General features: G+C 42.5%; 1 protein-coding gene across 8 annotated transcripts in view; it reads right to left on the reverse strand.

The window, feature by feature from the left end:
• Positions 1-18,970, reverse strand: part of ARNT (aryl hydrocarbon receptor nuclear translocator) — a 66,728-nt gene that overhangs the window by 45,916 nt on the left and 1,842 nt on the right. For 7 of the 8 annotated variants that reach the window (XM_025378730.1, XM_025378724.1, XM_025378697.1 and 4 more), the window contains exon 2: positions 2,873-2,984. In XM_025378730.1, the coding sequence (XP_025234515.1) occupies positions 2,873-2,984 (112 nt within the window). Of the gene's footprint in view, positions 1-2,872; positions 2,985-6,807; positions 6,821-18,970 lie in introns of those variants that run through there. The other variant, XM_025378740.1, reaches the window with a different exon arrangement.

Genomic DNA, 18,970 nt, shown 5'->3' on the forward strand with positions numbered 1-18,970 from the left:
CCCCCGGGGGGGAGACAGGCGGCGGGCCCCCCACAAAAAAAAAAAAAAAAAAAAAAAAAAAAAAAAAAAAATTATGTTTATGGCTGGGTGTGGTGGCTCATGCCTGTAATCCCAGTGCTTTGGGAGGCCGAGGCAGGCAGATCACGAAGTCAGGAGATTGAGACTATCCTGGCTAACACGGTGAAACTCCGTACTAAAAATACAAAAAAAAAAAATTAGCCGGGCATGGTAGCGGGCACCTGTAGTCCCAGCTACTCGGGAGGCTGAGGCAGGAGAATGGTGTGAACCCGGAGGCGGAGCTTGCAGTGAGCCAAGATCGCACCACCGCACTCCAGCCTGGGCGACAGAGCGAGACTCTGCCTCAAAAAAAAAAAAAAAGTATGTTTATATAGAATATGTAACAATATTTTTTTTAAAGGGCCGGGTACAGTAGGTCATGCCTGTAATCCCAACACTTCAGGACGTCGAGATGGGAGGGCTGCTTGAGCCCAGGAGTTTTAGACTAGCCTGGGCAATGTAGTGAGACCCCGTCTTTAAAAACAAAAAAAAAGTTAGCCAGGTATAGTGGCATGCACCTGTGGTCCCAGCTACTTGGAGAACTGAAGTGGGAGGATTGTTTGGGCCCAGGAAGTTGAGGCTACAGTGAGCCATAATCGTGCCACTGCACTCCAGCCTGGGCAACAGAGCAAGACTCTTGTCTCCAAAATGTGTGTGTGTGTATGTGTGTGTGTGTGTGTTGCTTATTATTTACATAAGGTGCCAAAATGTGTGTATATGTATTGCTTAAAATGTGTGTGTGTATATATTGCTTATTATTTATATAAGGTGAAAAGACCAGGCTATATAAAACTATATAATTACATAACTATTAAAAACAATTTACATACAAAGACTGAAGGAAATACAATTTAAAAACGGTAGATTTTGGCCTTTGTATTGTTCTTTCTAACTTTCGGTATTTTCCAATCTTTCTTTAAAAGAAATATTAGGCCAGGCATGGTGGCTTATGCCCGTAATCCTAGCATTTTGGGAGGCCAAGATGGGCATATCACCTGAGGTCAGGAGTTCGAGACCAGCCTGGCCAACATGATGAAATCCCATCTCTACTAAAAATACAAAAATTAGCTGGGTGTGGTGGTGCACGCCTGTAGTCCCAGCTGCTCGGGAGGCTGAGGCAGGAGAATCCCTTGAACCAGGAAGGCAGAGGTTGCAGTGAGCCGAGATCACACCATTGCACTCCAGCCTGGCAACAGAGCAAGACTCCATCTCAAATATAAATAAATAAATAAAAGAAATATTAAAAGACTTCTTTTAGGACAGGTGAAGTGGCTCATGCCTGTAATCCCAGTACTTTGGGAGGCCAAGGCAGGAGGACTGCTTGAGGCCAGGAGTTTGAGGCTGCAGTGGGCCATGATTGTGCCTTTGCACTCCAGCCAGGGTAACAGAGCAAGACCCTGTCTCTAAAAAAACCAAAAAGAAAATTTTTAAAGACTTCCTTTAATATATTTTTTCTGATTACCAATCATAAATGTTCATTTCAGAAAATCTGAAACATCAAAAACAAAAGAAACCATAAGTCACCCATAATACTATTACCCAGAAATCTGATATATATTCTTTCAGTTTTTTCCTGTGTACATATTATACATATTTTTTGACAGTGAAATACCATAATACTGTAACCTTTCTTAATAGCTTGTAAACATTTTTCTATACTGAAACATATTTGTCACTTCTAACTACATAGCATTCCATTTTAAATATACTATTGACTTTCTCAAGTGATGCCCTAATTTTGGTATTTATAATACTTCTAATTGTTTGTTACTATACATAACCATAACACAGTGTTTAAAGAGTAAGCTACAAAGCCAAACCCCCAAGGTCCATATCCTATATCTGACATTTATCAGCTTTACAATCTTAGAAAGTTACTTATTTAGCTTACGCTTCAGCAAATGGTTCAAATGTTTAAAGCTACTGAACACATAGCAAGTCTTAATATGTTACTCATGTTACCACTGAGCCCAGGCATCACTCCTCCATTACTATTGGTGGGACAAAAATTAAAGACTGGTTATAATTAGCTGCACAATTTTTAAAAAGAAAAAGAAAGAAAAAGGAAAATTTAATACCAGAAAGTAAATAAAATAGTGCCGATTCTTCAAGGCCCCTCTAAGGCAACCTCCTTTCTGAAGCTTTTCTCAATGTTTACCAATAAATGTATTATTTCCACACACAGAAAAACATAGCACCAAATTTATTCCTTTCTAACAAAACTAGGCATATTCTATCATGTATTCGTGTGTATAATAATTATTTCTATCAGAACATAACCAACTTAGAAAGAAGGACTGTGACTTACTCATCTTTGCATCCTACTTGCAATCAGCACAATGCCATAACACTAATTAGGAATTTAATAAATACTTTTGGAGCTCAATGGACTCTGCATTCCAAACCAAGCAACATATCAATAACTTAGAAGACAGCTATTCTAGAGCTCAGCATTCTCTAAATTCAGAAAAGCAGCCTATCAAAATGATTTTGGGAAAACAGAAACAAAGCTTAATGAAAGCAGCAAACAGTTTTCTCAGGCACAGTAAAATCTCCCGGCTTAGCTACAGTCCTTTACCTTACAGAAATTTTGGTTTAAAAAAAGAACTGCTTATGGAAAACTTGGATAAAAACATAAATTCTTCATAAAGAAAAATTCAGGGACTAAGGAGACTTATATGACAGTAGTGTAGTAAGTAATCAAGTTGAAGTGTGACGGTCAGAAATAGCCAAGTAAGTTCAGCAACTAAATAAATTCAGCAACTAAAGTTGGTTTATAGGAGAGACATTCATAACACACTACACTCAAACTCACCCTGGTCGCCGCTTAACAGCCCTCTGGACAATGGCTCCTCCACCTTGAATTCCAGGTCCAGGGTTTCCAGAGGCAATGGCTGGACCCAGTGATGGTACATCTGATGTCATTTCTGTCAGGAAAATAATGAAGTAAACATTTTTAAAAAGATGGTCCTTGCGTATCAGCAGTATCAAGTTAGCTAAAAGAAATGTTCAAGCTATAGACAAAATCTCAGCAGTTTGCTAAAAATCCCAAATGCTCATATCCAGATTGCTCTTCTTGATTTTTTTTTTTTTTTTTTTCTGAGACCAGGTCTCACTCTGTTGCCTGGGCTAGAGTGCACTGGTATAATCATAGCTCACTATAGCCTCAAACTCCTGGGCTCAAGCAATCCTCCCGCCTCAGCTTCCGGAGTAGCTAAGACTACAGGCCCGCACTACCACACCCAGCTAAATTTTTTTTTTTTTTTTTTTTCTTAGAGATGGGGTCTGGATATGTTGCCCAGGCTGGTCTTGAACACCTAGCTCCAAGTGATCGTCCCACTTTGGCCTCCCAAAGCGCTGGGATTATAGGCATGAGCCACCACACATGGTCTCTTCTTGAATTCTTACACTGGTACAAGATATCCCCATACTTCAGTTCTCCCCACATCACAGAGTTTGGAAGAAGTACTATATTCTGCAACCTTCATGTTAAAAAGCTTGTACATAGTTAACAATATACTAATATTGTATACACTTAATAATATACTAATTTTAAAAACATATATAAATGGGTTTATACATTTCATTCATGCAACAAATATTTATAATTTATTTTATTTATCGTGATTGGAAAATACAGAAAAACCCAAAAGGAAAAATCACCTAAATTCCAATACTTAAAAGAAAATTATGTAAAGTAAAACTGCAAGTCCCTCATTATTGTCTCCCTTTCCTGCCTCCCTGTACCTTTCCTCTCTCCTTCCAATTCAATCTCATCCCCCAGCAGTAACCATTACTAACAGCTGAGTACTTTTTTTTTTTTTTTTAAAGACAGGGTCTCACTTTGTCCAGCCCAGGCTGGAGTACAGTGGCATGATCACAGCTCACTGCAGCCTCAGCCTCCGGGGCTCAAGTGAGTTGTAGGAGCTCTTTATATATTTTGTTTTATTTTTTGTTTATTTATTTTTTTGAGGCAGAGTCTTTCTCTGTCGCTCAGGCTGGAGTGCAGTGGTATGATCTTGGCTCACTGCAACCTCCACCTCCTGGGTTCAATTAATTCTCCCTGCCTCAGCTTCCCGAGTAGCTGGGATTACAGGCGCCCACCACCATGCCCGGCTAATTTTTGTATTTTTAGTAGAGATGGATTTTCACCATGTTGGCTAGGCTGGTCTCGAACTCCTGACTTCAGGTGATAAGCCCATCTTGGCCTCCCAAAGTGCTGGGATTACAGGTGTAAGCCACTGTGTCTGGCTGCTCTTTATATACTTTGGATACTCTGTGTTGTTTACATGATTCGAAATTTTTTTTTCTGCTGGGCATGGTGGCTCACGTCTGTAATCCTAGCATTTTGGGAGGCTGAGGTGAGCGGATCACTTGAGATCAGGAGTTAAAGATCAGCCTGGCCAACATGGGGAAACCCCATCTCTAATAAAAATACAAAAATTAGCTGGGCGTGGTGGTGCATGCCTGTAATCCCAGCTACTTGGGAGGCTGAGGCTTGAGAATCACTTAAACCTGAGAGTCAGAGGTTGCAGGAAGTGGAGATCGCACCACTGCACTCCAGCCTGGGTGACAGAGTGAGACTCTGTCTCAAAAAAAAAAAAAAGAAGAAAAATTTTTTTCTATTCCATGGGTTGCCTTTTCACTCTGTTGGTAGTGTTATTTGATGCACAAAATATTGTACATCATACAGTATGAACTAACAAAAAACAATGAGATATGTGTGTAAATATTCATGACGTATATTAAAATGACGAGCAAGTTGAAGATCAGGCCTCCATTTTTACTAAGAAAAAAATGCACCTTTTTTTTTTTTTTTTTTTTTTTTGAGACGGAGTCTCGCTGTGTCTCCCAGGCTGGAGTGCAGTGGCGTGATCTCGGCTCACTGCAAGCTCCGCCTCCCGGGTTCACGCCATTCTCCCGCCTCAGCCTCCCAAGTAGCTGAGACTACAGGCGCCCGCCACCACGCCCGGCTAGTTTTTTGTATTTTTAGTAGAGACGGGGTTTCACCATGTTAGCCAGGATAGTCTCGATCTCCTGACCTCATGATCCACCTGCCTCGGCCTCCCAAAGTGCTGGGATTACAGGCCTGAGCCACCGCGCCCGGCCGTTTTTTTTTTTTTTTAAAGACAGGATCTCGCTCTGTTGCCCAGGATGAAGTGCAGTGGTGCAATCACGGCTCATTGCAGCCTCGACTTCCCAGGTTCAAGTGATCCTCCCACATCAACCTCTTAAGTAGCTAGGACTACAGGCATGGGCCACCACGCTGGCTAACTTGTATTTTTTGTACAGATGGGGTTTCACAGTGTTGCAAAGGCTAGTCTCGAACTCCTGGGCTCAAGTGATCTGCTCACCTTGGCCTCCCAAAGCTCTTGGATTACAGGCATGAGCCACCATGTCCAGCCTGCACCTCTTTTTGATTACAGAGTTAGGTATATATAAACTGAGATAAAAAAATAAGAGATAAAATATACTCAAGGCTGGGCTCAGTGGCTCATGCCTGTAATCCCAGTGCTTTGGGAAGCAGAGGTGGGAGGATTGCTTGAGCTCAGGAGTTCAAGACCAGCCTGGGGAACATAGTGAGACCCTGTCTCTACAAAAAAATAAATAAATAAAAATAAAAATAAAATCACCTAGGTGTGGTGGTACCCACCTGTAGTCCCAGCTACTTGGGAAGCTGAGGCAGGAGGATCACTTTATTATAAAGTAGAATTTAAGTTAGATTATTTTGCCCACTGTAGGCTAATGTAAGTACTCTATACACGTTTAAGGTAGTCTAGGCTAAGCTATAATGTGTAATAGATTAAGTGTATTAAATGTATTTTTGACTTAGGATATTTTCAATTTACAATGGGTTTATCAAGACATAACCCCACCATAAGTCAAGGAGCTTATTCTGAACTTTTTCTCTTCCACGTAACAATATATTGCTATGACAATAAATATACATGTAGATCATTCTTTTTAACAGTTACATAGTACTCTGTACTATAAATGTATAGCTACAACATTCAAACCTTCACTATCGTAAATTATGCTTCAGTGAACATCATTGTGTATCTTCATGCACAGTACTTCATACCAGTACTTCCATATTATTTCCGAAAATGACTCCTCGGGCCTAAGGGTAGACACATTTAAAACTTTGATTGCCCATTACCTGCCAAGGAGGTTATACCAATTTAGAGCCTCATCCACTGCATCAATTTAGCCACACCTCCAACAGCATTGTGTTTTGGGAATCCTTCAAATTTCTGGTCATTTTCTTGGTGAAAGACAATTATCGCTGTTAGTTTAGCACACATTAAGGCTGAGCATATTTTTGTTACTGCTAATTTTTCTATTTCAGCCTATAAATTTGAGTGAGCATATGTTACTTTCCTAAGAAAAAACATTTTTTTCCATTAAAAAAAAAAGTTCAGGGCCAAGTGCAGTGGCTCATGCCTATAATCCCAGTACTTTGGGAGGCCAAGGCATGAGGATTGCTTGAGCTCGGGAGTTCAAAACTAGCTTGGGCAACATAGTGAGATCCTGCCTCTACTTAAAAAAAAAAAAAAAAAAAAAGTTCATTCTTTTAGTAATAGGTTTATATAGGATATAAGAGTACCATGGAGTCACGCCTGTAATCCCAGCACTTTTGGAGGCCGAGGCAAGCAGATCACGACATCAGTTTGAGACCAGCCTGGCTAATATGGTGAAACTCCGTCTCTACTAAATATACAAAAATTAGCTGGGCACGGTGGCACGCACCTGTAGTCCCAGCTACTCGGGAGGCTGAGGCAGAAGAATCGCTTGAATACGAAAGGTGGAGGTTGCAATGAGCTGAGATCGTGCCACTGCACTCCAGCCTGGTTGACAGAGTGAGATTCCGTCTCCAAAAAAAAAAAAAGATTACCATGGAGGCCAGGCACAGTGGCTCATGCCTGTAACCCCAGCACTTTAGGAGGCTGAGGTCGGTAGATCACTTGAGATCAAATTCGAGACCAGTCTGACCAACACGGCAAAATTCCGTCTCTACTGAAAATACAAAAATTCGTCAGGTGTGGTGGTGCAGGTCTATAATCCCAGCTACTTGGGAGGCTGAAGCAAGAGAATCGCCTGGGAGGCAAAGGTTGCAGTGAGCTGATGACACCCCCCCGCCCCCCCCCCGGGGGAAAAAAAGAAAACCCTTCTCTATAAAAAAAAAAAAAAAAAAAAAGAGTGCCAGGGAAATTCAGAGAAAGAAAAGATAATCCTGGTTTAAATCAAGGCCTGGCATAGTCCCTTGCAGAGAAGATGTTTAATATGAAGAGGAAACTGAAGGAAATAAGGAAGGCAGGCAACCAGCCCATGGGGAAGTTTCAAAAAGGTACATCAAGCTGGGCCTTAAAAAAAGTAAAGGAGGCCGGGAGCAGTGGCTCACGCCTGTAATCCCAACACTCTGGGAGGCCGAGGAGGGTGGATCACCTGAGGTCAGGAGTTCAAGACCAGCCTGAACAACATGGTGAAACCCCGTCTTTACTAAAAATATAAAAAATTAGCTGAGCGTGGTGGTGGGCGCCTGTAATCCCAGCTACTCAAGAGGCTGAGGTAGGAGAATTGTTTGAACCCAGGAGGCAGAGGTTGCAGTGAGCCAATCGTGCCACTGCACTCCAGCCTGGGCAACAAGAGCAACACTCTGTCTCAGGAAAAAAAAAAAAAAAAGTAAAGAAGAAGAAAAAGGCATTCTACATAGATAAAAGTACATAAGCAAGTCTAAAGGGAGACATGAAGATACAGTTACGTATTACTTAACAACAGGGATACGTTCTGAGAAATGTGTCATTAGGAGATTTCAACATTGTGTGAATATCATTGAGTATACTTACACAAATCTAGATGGTATAGCCACTACACACCTAGGTATGTAGGTGTATATAGCCTACATACCTATATGTAGCCTAGTACTCCCAACCATCCTAACAAGATGTTACTATACTGAATACGGTAGGCAACTATAACTCAGTGGTAACTATTTATGTACCTAAACATAGAAAAAGTAATGTGTTGTGCTAAGACCTTATGACAACTACATGTCACTGGGCAATAGGAATTTTTCACCTCCATTATAATCTTATGGGACCACCATCATATATGCAGTCCTTTGATGACCAAGGCGTCATTAGGTGACACATAACAGCAACTGTGAAGAGCCGTAAAGAAAAAGACCTAAAAAGGTAAGATGTGAAGTGCTAACTGAGAGAAAGCTTTGAATGCCACGATGAAACACCTGGATCAGATTGAACAAAGACAAACATACAACTTTAAGTCTGAGTAACAAGATGAAAATATAAATTAAAATTAATCTGACAGATTTAAAGTTTGAAGTAATAGAAGTAGGAAGACAAGATTAATCAAAAACAAAGTGATAAAGGCCTAAATGAGGATGGCATGACGAAAAGGTAGTTACTTTTAAAATTTTAAACTATGCAACTTCTCAGTAAGGATAGTGAATTAAATGTATCTATCTATTTCTACTCTCTTCTCTCCTCACTCATACACAGGAAAAATTTTTTTAAAAGAGAAAAAATTTTTACACAAGACAAAACCACAAGGATGGAAAGGAAGAGCAATAATTTTTTTGAAACTAGAGATAAAATGGACTATTGCCTTGGGAGATGGACAAAAACTAAATCCTAAAGTGACAAGGGAAAAAGTAGAAAACCAACTTAATTTACACTATGGAATTCCCCCAAAGTCTCAGAAGCTGGTGAGTCCAGGTAACTCTGGGTATGCAGGGTAGGGTGAATGAAGTGAAAATAAGGAAAATTCGTTCAGCATCTGTTTACTACAGAGATGGATTCCTAGATCCTTTTCTCTATTCCTTCTAACCAAGGCAACTACCCCTCACCATTCTGTCAAAAGACAGATTTACTCTGTGGAGAGTATAAATCAAAGGTCTTACAGTCTAGTGAACACCAGGTAAAGGTGAAGTGAGGGAGCCATATTGAAAACAGGAAAACTAACTCCAACGTATGTATACTACATGCTTCATTTTTCTTCTGTTATACTGCCTATTTCCTATATTTCGTATCTCCACTTTCTTGGTTTACTCTCTCCTACTGGTGGAGCCTATCTTCTAGTGGATTCCTGAAAAGGTGTAAGAAATGCCTTGGAGGCCGGGCGCGGTGGCTCAAGCCTGTAATCCCAGCACTTTGGGAGGCCGAGACGGGCGGATCACGAGGTCAGGAGATCGAGACCATCCTGGCTAACACAGTGAAACCCCGTCTCTACTAAAAATACAAAAACTTAGCCGGGCGAGGTGGCAGGCGCCTGTAGTCCCAGCTACTCGGGAGGCTGAGGCAGGAGAATGGCGTAAACCCGGGAGGTGGAGCTTGCAGTGAGCTGAGATCCGGCCACTGCACTCCAGCCTGGGTGACAGAGCAAGACTCCGTCTCAAAAAAAAAAAAAAAAGAAATGCCTTGGAGGTATGAAACTATTTATTCTATTTCACTAACTGATAGTTTGCCCAGGTATGGAATTCTAAATTAGAACTTATTTTCCCTCAGAATTTTGAAGGCATTGCTCCAAAGTCTTTTTTTTTTCTTTTTTGAGACAGTGTCTTTGCTCTTTCACCCAGGCTGGTGTGCAGTGACGTGATCTCGGCTCACTGCAACCTCCGCTTCCCAGGTTCAAGCAATTCTCCTGCCTCAGCCTCCCAAGCAGTTGGTACTACAGGCACGCACCACCATGCCCAGCTAATGTTTGTATTTTTGTAGGGATGGGGTTTCACCATGCTGGCCAGGCTGGTCTCAAACTCCTGACCTCAGGTGATCCACTCGCCTCAGCCTCCCAAAATGTTGGGAATATAGGCGTAAGCCACCACACCCAGCCTGTTCCAAGGTCTTCTACTTTTCAGCATGACTACTGAGAAAAAAGACCAATCTGATTCCTGAATCTTCTGAATGTGAATAATTTTATTCTCTCTGAAGCTTATAGGATATTCTCTTTCTATCTGATGCTGAAATTTCAGCATAATGGGCCTTGATGTGTGCATGGCCCCTTCGATCTGGAAACTAATGTCTTTCACGGGGACATTTTATTTAAACAGAAATAATTATGTTAAAAGAAATAAAAATGATGCCACTGGAGAGAAGGAAATGAGAGAAAGGGAGCAGAGGACTCCCTTATAATATTTTTGTAACAAACATTATAAAACTAAGTCTTTAAATATTAAAATATGCATGTATAGTTTTGATTTAAATAATTTTTTTTTTTTTTTTGAAACAGAGTCTCGCTCTGTCGCCCAGGCTGGAATGCAGTGGCCTGATCTCAGCTCACTGCAAGCTCCGCCTCCTGGGTTCACGCCATTCTCCTGCCTCAGCCTCCCGAGTAGCTGGGACTACGGGCGCCCGCCACCACGCCCGGCTAGTTTTTTGTTTTTTTAGTAGAGACGGGGTTTCACCGTGTTAGCTAGGATGGTCTCGATCTCCTGACCTCGTGATCCGCCCGTCTCGGCCTCCCAAAGTGCTGGATTACAGGCTTGAGCCACTGCGCCCGGCCCGATTTAAATAATTTTTATGTATGTATGTATACACACATACATACATACACACACACACACACAAATATTTGGCAAAAGACCTGAGAAGAGGTAATAACCCAGATAAACACATAAAAAGTAAAATCCAAACACTTACAGTTCCTTAGACTGGGGAAATGAAAAACTCAATTGTGATATTCATGAAAGATACCGAAAGGTAGGAAAGAGCAGATTTGAAGGAAATACTGGTGAGTACATACATATATAGGATGTTAAAGATTATTCAAATAGAGGCTGGGCGCAATGGCTCACACTTGTAATCCCAACACTTTGGGAGGCCGAGGCGGGCGGATCACTTGAGGACAGGAGTTCGAGACCAGCCTGGCCAACATGGTGAAACCCCAACTCTACTAAAGATACAAAAAATTAGCCAGGCATGGTGGCACACTGTAGTCCCAGCTACTCGAGATACTGAGGCACAAAAATCATTTGAACCTAGGAGGCGGAGACTGCAGTGAGCCAAGATCGCACCACTGCACTCCAGCCTGGGTAACACAGAAAGACTCTGTCTTTAAAACAAAAACAAACAAAAAAAAAGATTACTCAAATAGAGCCGGGCATGGTGTCATACACCTACAATTCCAGCTACTAGGGAGACCAAGGCGGTAGGACTACTTGAGCTCAGCAGTTCAAGACCAGTCTGGGCAATACAGTGAGACCTCGTTTCTATAAATTAAAAAAAAAAAAAAAAAACTATTCAAACAGAGATGTAGCCAGGCACAATGGCACACACCTGTAGTCCAGGTGGCTGAAGTGGGAAGAATGCTTGAGTCTAGGATTTCAAGATGAGCCTGGGCAACATAGTAAAACCTTGTCTCAACTTAAAAAAAAAAAAAAAAGAGAGAGAAAGAGAGAGATCTTTTAAATAGATAAAAATATAGGAAAGTAGTTTATATGAGAAGCCAGGAATGAAATTTTTGGAGTCTTTTATACATAAAAGATAAATGAAGGGTGATATGGTTTGGCTCTGTGTGTCTCCGCCCAAATATCATGTCAAATTGTAATCCCCAGTGTTGAAGGTGCAGCCTGGTGGGAGGTTATGGGATCATGGGGGTGGTTTCTAATGGGTTAGCACCATCCCCCTAGTGCTCTCTCATGATAGAGTTCTCAAGAGATCTGGTTGTTTGAAAGTGTGTAGCACCTTCCCCTTCTCTCCCTCTATCCTGCCAGCCATGTGAAGACATGCTTGTTTCCCCTTAGCCTTCCGCCATGATTCCAAGTTTCCTGAGGCCTCCCTAGCCATGCCTCCCATACAGTCTGCAGAACTGCTCGTCAATTAAACCTCTTTTCTGCATAAATTATCCAGTCTCTGGTAGTTCTTTATAGCAGTGTGAGAATGGACTAATACAAAGCGAAGGGGATTATGGTAGGTACCAAGTGAATGTCACACTGAAGTAGGAAGGCAAGCAGCTAGGAAGGCAGGTAGGTGGGCAAATGGGAAGAAATGAAGGAAACTGCCTGGTTTACTATTTAGTTCTAGCCCCAAACCGGGTACTGTGGTGTACACTTGTAATCCCAGCTACTCGGGAAGCCGAGGCAGGAGGATCATTTGAGCTCAGGAGTTCAAGACCAACTTGGGCAACATAGCAAGACCCTGACTCAAAAAACAGTTCTCGCCTCAAGCATGAGAAGAGAAAAGTAGAAGCACACTGAACAAAAAAAAGAAAGAAGCAGAAAAACAAGCAAAAAGGACAAAGAAGGAACAATCAGTGACAAAGACCAAGCAACACAGTGTCTCTGAAACCAAGTTTCTAGGAGAGGCTCAATTGTGGAGTACCAAGAACTTGGAGAGGATTCTAACAACAACCCTAAAAGCTGCAGTGCATAATGATTCATGCCTGTAATCCCAGCAATCTGGGAGGCCAAAAGCAGGAGTATCACTCGAGGACAGTAGTTCAAGACCAGCCTGGGCAACATAGCGAGATCCTGTCTCTACAAAATTAAAAAATTAGCTGGGCATGATGGTGCATGCCTACAGTCCCAACTACTCAGGAAACTGAGGAGGCAGAATCACTTGAGCCTAGCAATTGGAGGTGTTGCAGCAAACTATGGTCATGCTACTGCACTCCAGCCTGGCTGACACAACAGGACCTTGTCTCAAAAAAAACCTTAAAAGTATTTAAAGAATTGAAACACAGAACTAGGAGAAAGAAATATAGAATGTTAGGCCGGGCACGGTGGCTCACGCCTGTAATCCCAGCACTTTGGGAGGCTGAGGCGGGCAGATCATGAGGTCAGGAGATTGAGACCATCCTGGCTAACATGGTGAAACCCTGTCTCTACTCAAAATACAAAAAAGTGGCCGGGCGCCGTGGCTCAAGCCTGTAATCCCAGCACTTTGGGAGGCCGAGACAGGCGGATCACGAGGTCAGGAGATCGAGACCATCCTGGCTAACATAGTGAAACCCCGTCTCTACTAAAAAATACAAAAAACTAGCCAGGCGTGGTGGCAGGCACCTATAGTCCCAGCTACTCGGGAGGCTGAGGCAGAAGAATGGCATAAAACCCGGGAGGGGGAGCTTGCAGTGAGAGGAGATCGCGCCACTGCACTCCAGCCTGGGTGACAGAGCGAGACTCCGTCTCAAAAAAAAAAAAAAAAATACAAAAAATTAGCGGGGCGTGGTGACAGATGCCTGTAGTCTCAGCTACTCGGGAGGCTGAGGCAGGAGAATGGCATGAACCTGGGAGGCGGAGCTTGCAGTGAGCTGAGATCGCACCACTGCACTCCAGCCTGGGCGACAGGGACAATCCGTCTCAAAAAAACAAAACAAAACAAAACAAATATAGAATGTTACAGAAAAGATTTTAAGAAACTACTCTTTTTTTTTTTTTCCTAGAGACAGGCTCACTCTGTCACCCAGACTAGAGTCCAGTGGCGTGATCATGGCTCACTACAGCCTTGACCTAGCAAGCTCAGAGATCCTCCCACCACCTCAGCCTCCCAAGTAGTTGGGACTGTAGGCATCCACCACCACATCTAGCTAATTTTTTATATACATATTTTTGTGGAGACAAGGTCTCATTATATTGCTCAGGCTGGTCTCCAACTTCTGGGCTTAAACAGTCCTTTCACCCTGGCCTCTCAAAATGCTGAGATTACAGGTGTGAGCCGCCACACTCAGCCTGGAAACTACTCTTCTAGCTCCTTTTTTCAGCACCTTGCACTTGGTTCTCCAACCAAGCAATACCTTGCCCCCAGGCTATCTAATGTGGTATTTCACCCTTTTCATCTGCAAAAAAGACAATACTCCACCTACCTCCTTCTCAAAAGATACCCATTGTACTACATTTCAGTAGGAAGATGACTCTAGGTCACAATGGAAAAAATAATAACTTAGAGATTAAGAATGATGACTGTGTAGATGGACTGCCAACAATAAAATTCTGTCTCTACCTTCTAGTAGCTATGTGACTTCAGACAAGTTACATATTCACTCTCTGTGCCTTAGTTTCCTCATCTGTAAAACAAGGATAATAATACTTACCTAATACAATTGTCATAAAAATTAAATGAGAACAGTTGGTACATATTACTAATAAATATTAGATATTATTATAGTTCGTACAAATTCATGATGTCAATGGCTTAATTAGTCTTATCCCTTCAAAGGTATTTCATATTAACAGTGGGTTTTACATTCATTTTTATTCAACAAACATATATTGAACTCTAATCCAACATACTAGGCACCCACTGTAAGCACTGCAGTACTTTGGCAAACAAGGAAAGCAAAAGTTCTGCTCTCATGGAACTTACATCCTAAGTATGCTGGTTTGGTTTTGTTTTTTGAGACAGGGTCTCACGCTGTCTCCCAGTCACCCAGACTGGAGTGCAGTGGCACAATTACGGCTCACTGCAGCCTCGACCTCCCAGGCTCAGGTCATCCTCCCATCTCAGTCTCCCGCGTAGCTGGGACTACAGGGGATGCCACCACACCCTGCTAATTTTTTGTATTTTTTTGTACAGATGGGGTTTCACCACGTTGCCCAGGCTGGTCTCAAACTTTTGGGCTCAAGCAATCCACTCACATCAGTCTCCCAAAGTGCTAGCACTACAGGTATGAGCCACCACGTCCAGCCCTAAGTATACTGCTGAATCCATAAACTTACTTCTCCATTCAACTACAATGAAAAGATAGAGGGAAAATATAAAACGGGCCTGGCAGGGTGACTCACACCTGTAACCCCGGCACACTGGGAGGCCGAGGCAGGAGGATTGCTTAAGCCCAGGAGTTTGAGACCAGCCTGGGCAATATAGTGAGACCCAGACACTACGTAAAATAATAAAAACTTTAAAACAAGTAAGAAAATACATTGACAAAATTATGAAAAGTGACCTAAATTTGAAGAACTTATGTGAAAAGTTGGAGACAGTTGCTACAGACTAGACATAAAGATTAGTCAACAAAATAGGAAAGTGTAACCTGGCATATAGAAGGAACTTAATTATACACTCCTTTCCCTGGGTGTCTCCTTAAGTGTAAAATGATAGGCGTTGTCATATTTCCAACCTGAAGATTCACTGATGTCTACTTACTAAAGTCATTATGGCATATCAGGCAGCATTATTTATTTATTTTTTTTCTTTTTTGAGATGGAGTCTCGCTCTGTCACCCAGGCTGGAGAGCAGTGGCATGATCTCGGCTCACTGCAACCACCACCTTCCAGGTTCAAGCGATTCTCCCACCTCAGCCTCCCAAGTGGCTGGGATTATAGGCACCCGCCACCATGCCCGGCTAATTTTTGTATTTTTAGTAGAGATGGGGTTTTGCCGTGTTGGTCAGGCTGGTCTCAAACTCCTGACCTCAGGTGATCCACCTGCCTCGGCCTGCCAAAGTGCTGGCATTACAGGCATGAGCCACCGCGCCCAGCCAAGGCAGTATTCTTAAAAACAGACGGTGGTTGGGGGGAGGGGGGAGGGAGTGCATTGTGGGGAGGGGGGAGGGATTGCATTGGGAGTTATACCTGATGTAAATGACAAGTTGATGGGTGCTGACGAGTTGATGGGTGCAGCACACCAACACGGCACATGTATACATATGTAACAAACCTGCACGTTATGCACATGTACCCTAGAACTTAAAGTATAATAAAAAAAAAAAAAAAAAAGATGGTGGCCAGGTGCAGTGGCTCACGCCTGTAATCCCAGCACTTTGGGAGGCCGAGGCGGGCGGATCACCTGAGGTCAGGAGTTCAAGACCAGCCTGGCCAACATGGAGAAACCTCGTCTCTACTAAAAATAAAAAATTAGCCGGCGTGGTGGCAGGTGCCTGTAATCCCAGCTACTCGGGTGAGGTGGAAGAATTGTTTGAACCCAGGAGAAAGAGGTTGCAGTGAGCCAAGATCACGCCATTGCACTCCAGCCTGGGTGACACAGGCAGAGCCTGTCTCAAAAAAAAAAAAAAAAAAAAAGGCCTTTGCAATATAATAATATCTCTTTTTTTTGTTGGGGGACAGGGTCTCACTGTGACACCTAGGCTGGAGTACAGTGGCATGATCACAGCTCACTGCAGTCTCAACTTTCCAGGCTCAGGTGATACTCCCATCTTAGCCTCCCACGTAGCTGGGACTATAAAAGTACACCACAGTGCCTGGATAATTTTTTGTATTTTTTGTAGATAAGCGGTTTTGTCATGTTGTCCAGGCTGGTCTCAAATTCCTGGGCTCAAGCCATCTGCCTGCCTCGGCCTCCCAAAGGGATTAGAGGCACGAGCCACCACACCTGGCCATAAAAGAATATCTTGACATCTTAACTTTACACTGTATGAATTCCTATTTTCCCATATCTGAAAAAGGTAAATAAAGGTAACAGGTAAGAATTTTGTGGCCGGGCGCGGTGGCTCAAGCCTGTAATCCCAGCACTTTGGGAGGCCGAGACGGGCAGATCACGAGGTCAGGAGATCGAGACCATCCTGGCTAACACGGTGAAACTCTGTCTCTACTAAAAAATACAAAAAACTAGCTGGGCGAGGTGGCAGGCGCCTGTAGTCCCAGCTACATGGGAGGCTGAGGCAGGAGAACGGCGTAAACCTGGGAGGCGGAGCTTGCAGTGAGCTGAGATCTGGCCACTACACTCCAGCCAGGGCAACAGAGCAAGACTCCATCTCAAAAAAAAAAAAGAATTTTGTTAATTGATGCAGTTAAAACTGTAAGTTACATAGGTGAAAATTAGCTAAAAAAAATTTTCTTCCTAAATGACAGCCTTGCAAACCCAAACGGTATTACCCTTTTCCTTCTACTACCTTCTCCATCCACCGTAACTTATACATAATAGCACAAAAAGAATTCTCTACTAATGAGAATACCAGAATCAAGAGAGAAAAAAACCTACATTTACTACAAACTAATTCAACATCTCTAGTTTGAATTTGGAACTGTAAATCAAATACCGAATCTCCTCCCAACTATTCCCTCAGCCAATGCATTACAAATCACACATTCAATTTAAAAAGTATTCCACCTTGGCTGGGCATGGTGGCTCATGCCTATAATCCCAGCTCTTAGCGGGGGCCCAATACAGGAAGATCACTTAAGGCCAGGAGTTAAACACGGGCCTGGGCAACATAGCAAGACCCTGTCTCTAAAAAAAATTTAAAATTAGCCAGCCATGGTGGTGCACACCTGTGGTCCCACCTACTTAGGAGGCTGAAGTGGGAGGATCACATGGTCCCAGAAGGTCAAGGCTGCAGTGAGGCATGATTGTGTCACTGTACTCCAGCCTCGGTGGCAGAGCAAGACCCTCTCCTATGGGGAAAAAAAATGTGTTCCTCAAAACTGTTAGTAGTCCATAGACAAGAAAGAAATAGCCTAAAGTTTCATGGACCACCTACCCACGGAGTTCTACTTGCCAGTGATGAGTAGAACCAGTGAAAAATGATAGAATATGAAGAATTATCAATTTGACAAAAAAAAATCACATTAGAACTATTACTTCAACACAACTCTTAGAGAGTATCAACCATATTTTGCTCTTCTTCTAATGCAGCACCACAGTGAAAAATGCAGAACCTGGTCCCCTTGAAAAACACTGCAAGGCCACCAGCACAATTAACATGTTTAAGCGCTATTACTAACCCTAAGGATTAACTTGGCCGGATCAGTGGCTCACACCTATAATCCCAGCAGCTTAGGAGGGTGAGGTGGGAGGATTGCTTGAGGCCAGGAGTTCAAGACCAGCCTGGGCAACATAGCAAGATCCCATTTCTACAAAAAGTTAAAAAATGTATCCAGGTGTGGTGGTGTGTGTCTGTAGACCCAGATACTCAGGAGGCTGAGGCTGCAAGATCACTTGAGCTCAGGAGTTCAAGGCTGCAGTGAGCTGTGATTACACCACTGCACTACAGTCTGGGAGACAGAGCGAGACCCTGTCTCAAAAATAAAAATAAATATATTTTTAAAAAGGATTAACTCAAGTGAAGCTTAAAGAGTGAAATTTTTTTTTTAAATCGTCTTGACAAAACTAACAAGAATTGTTAAAAAAAAAAAAAAAAAAAAAAAATTAGTACTCCAGCAAAAATACAAAGTAGAAAAAACTCAAAGAAATAGGCATGGTGTCCCTAGTCCTTAAAATGGCTCTAAGGAAAGAAGGTATGACAGTGTAGCAAAGAATTCTGACCTGAAAACATTTACTTTCACTAAGCACAGTACATTTCCACCTAATGTCCCTCCATTCATTAATCTCATTTCCCAAAATGCAATAGACTACTGAAAAAATCCACAATATATCTATGATCTCTTCCTCTTGATATAAAAGTGCAAAGGGAGAAAAGAAAAAAGAAAACATATCTTCTGATTTGATTGAACTGAACATGGAATCGATAAGTTAGAAGAGATGGAAGAATTTTTTAATATCAAAAAAGATATCTGGCCAGGTAGAGTGTCTCACATCTGTATTTCCAACTTTGAGAGACTGAGGCAAGGCTTGCTTGAGACCAGGAGATCAAGATCAGCGTGAGCAACATAGCAAGGCATCTGTCTCCACAAAAAAATTTAAAAATTAACCAGGCATGGTGGCAAGGCACCTGTAGTCCCAGCTATTCAGGAGGCTGATCGTGAGAAGATCACTTGAGCCCCGGAGGTGGAAGATGCCGTGAGCAGTGATCTTGCCACTGTACTCCAGACTGGGCGACAGAGCAAGAAGCAAGACCCTGCATCAAAAGAAAAAGAGGGGAGAGGGGAGAGGAGAAAGGAAAAGAAAAAGAAAAAGGAAATCTAAAAATTGCAGAACCAAGCAGCCAAAGCATAGTAAACGAAGCATTTCATTAACAAGGATTCTGCATACACACATACACACAAACACATGCTATTTTCTGCTGAGATTTAAGCTGATATTGATCAGCTTATGAAGATATG

This window comes from Theropithecus gelada, chromosome 1, assembly GCF_003255815.1.
Source record: "Theropithecus gelada isolate Dixy chromosome 1, Tgel_1.0, whole genome shotgun sequence".
NCBI classification, from domain to species: domain Eukaryota; kingdom Metazoa; phylum Chordata; class Mammalia; order Primates; family Cercopithecidae; genus Theropithecus; species Theropithecus gelada.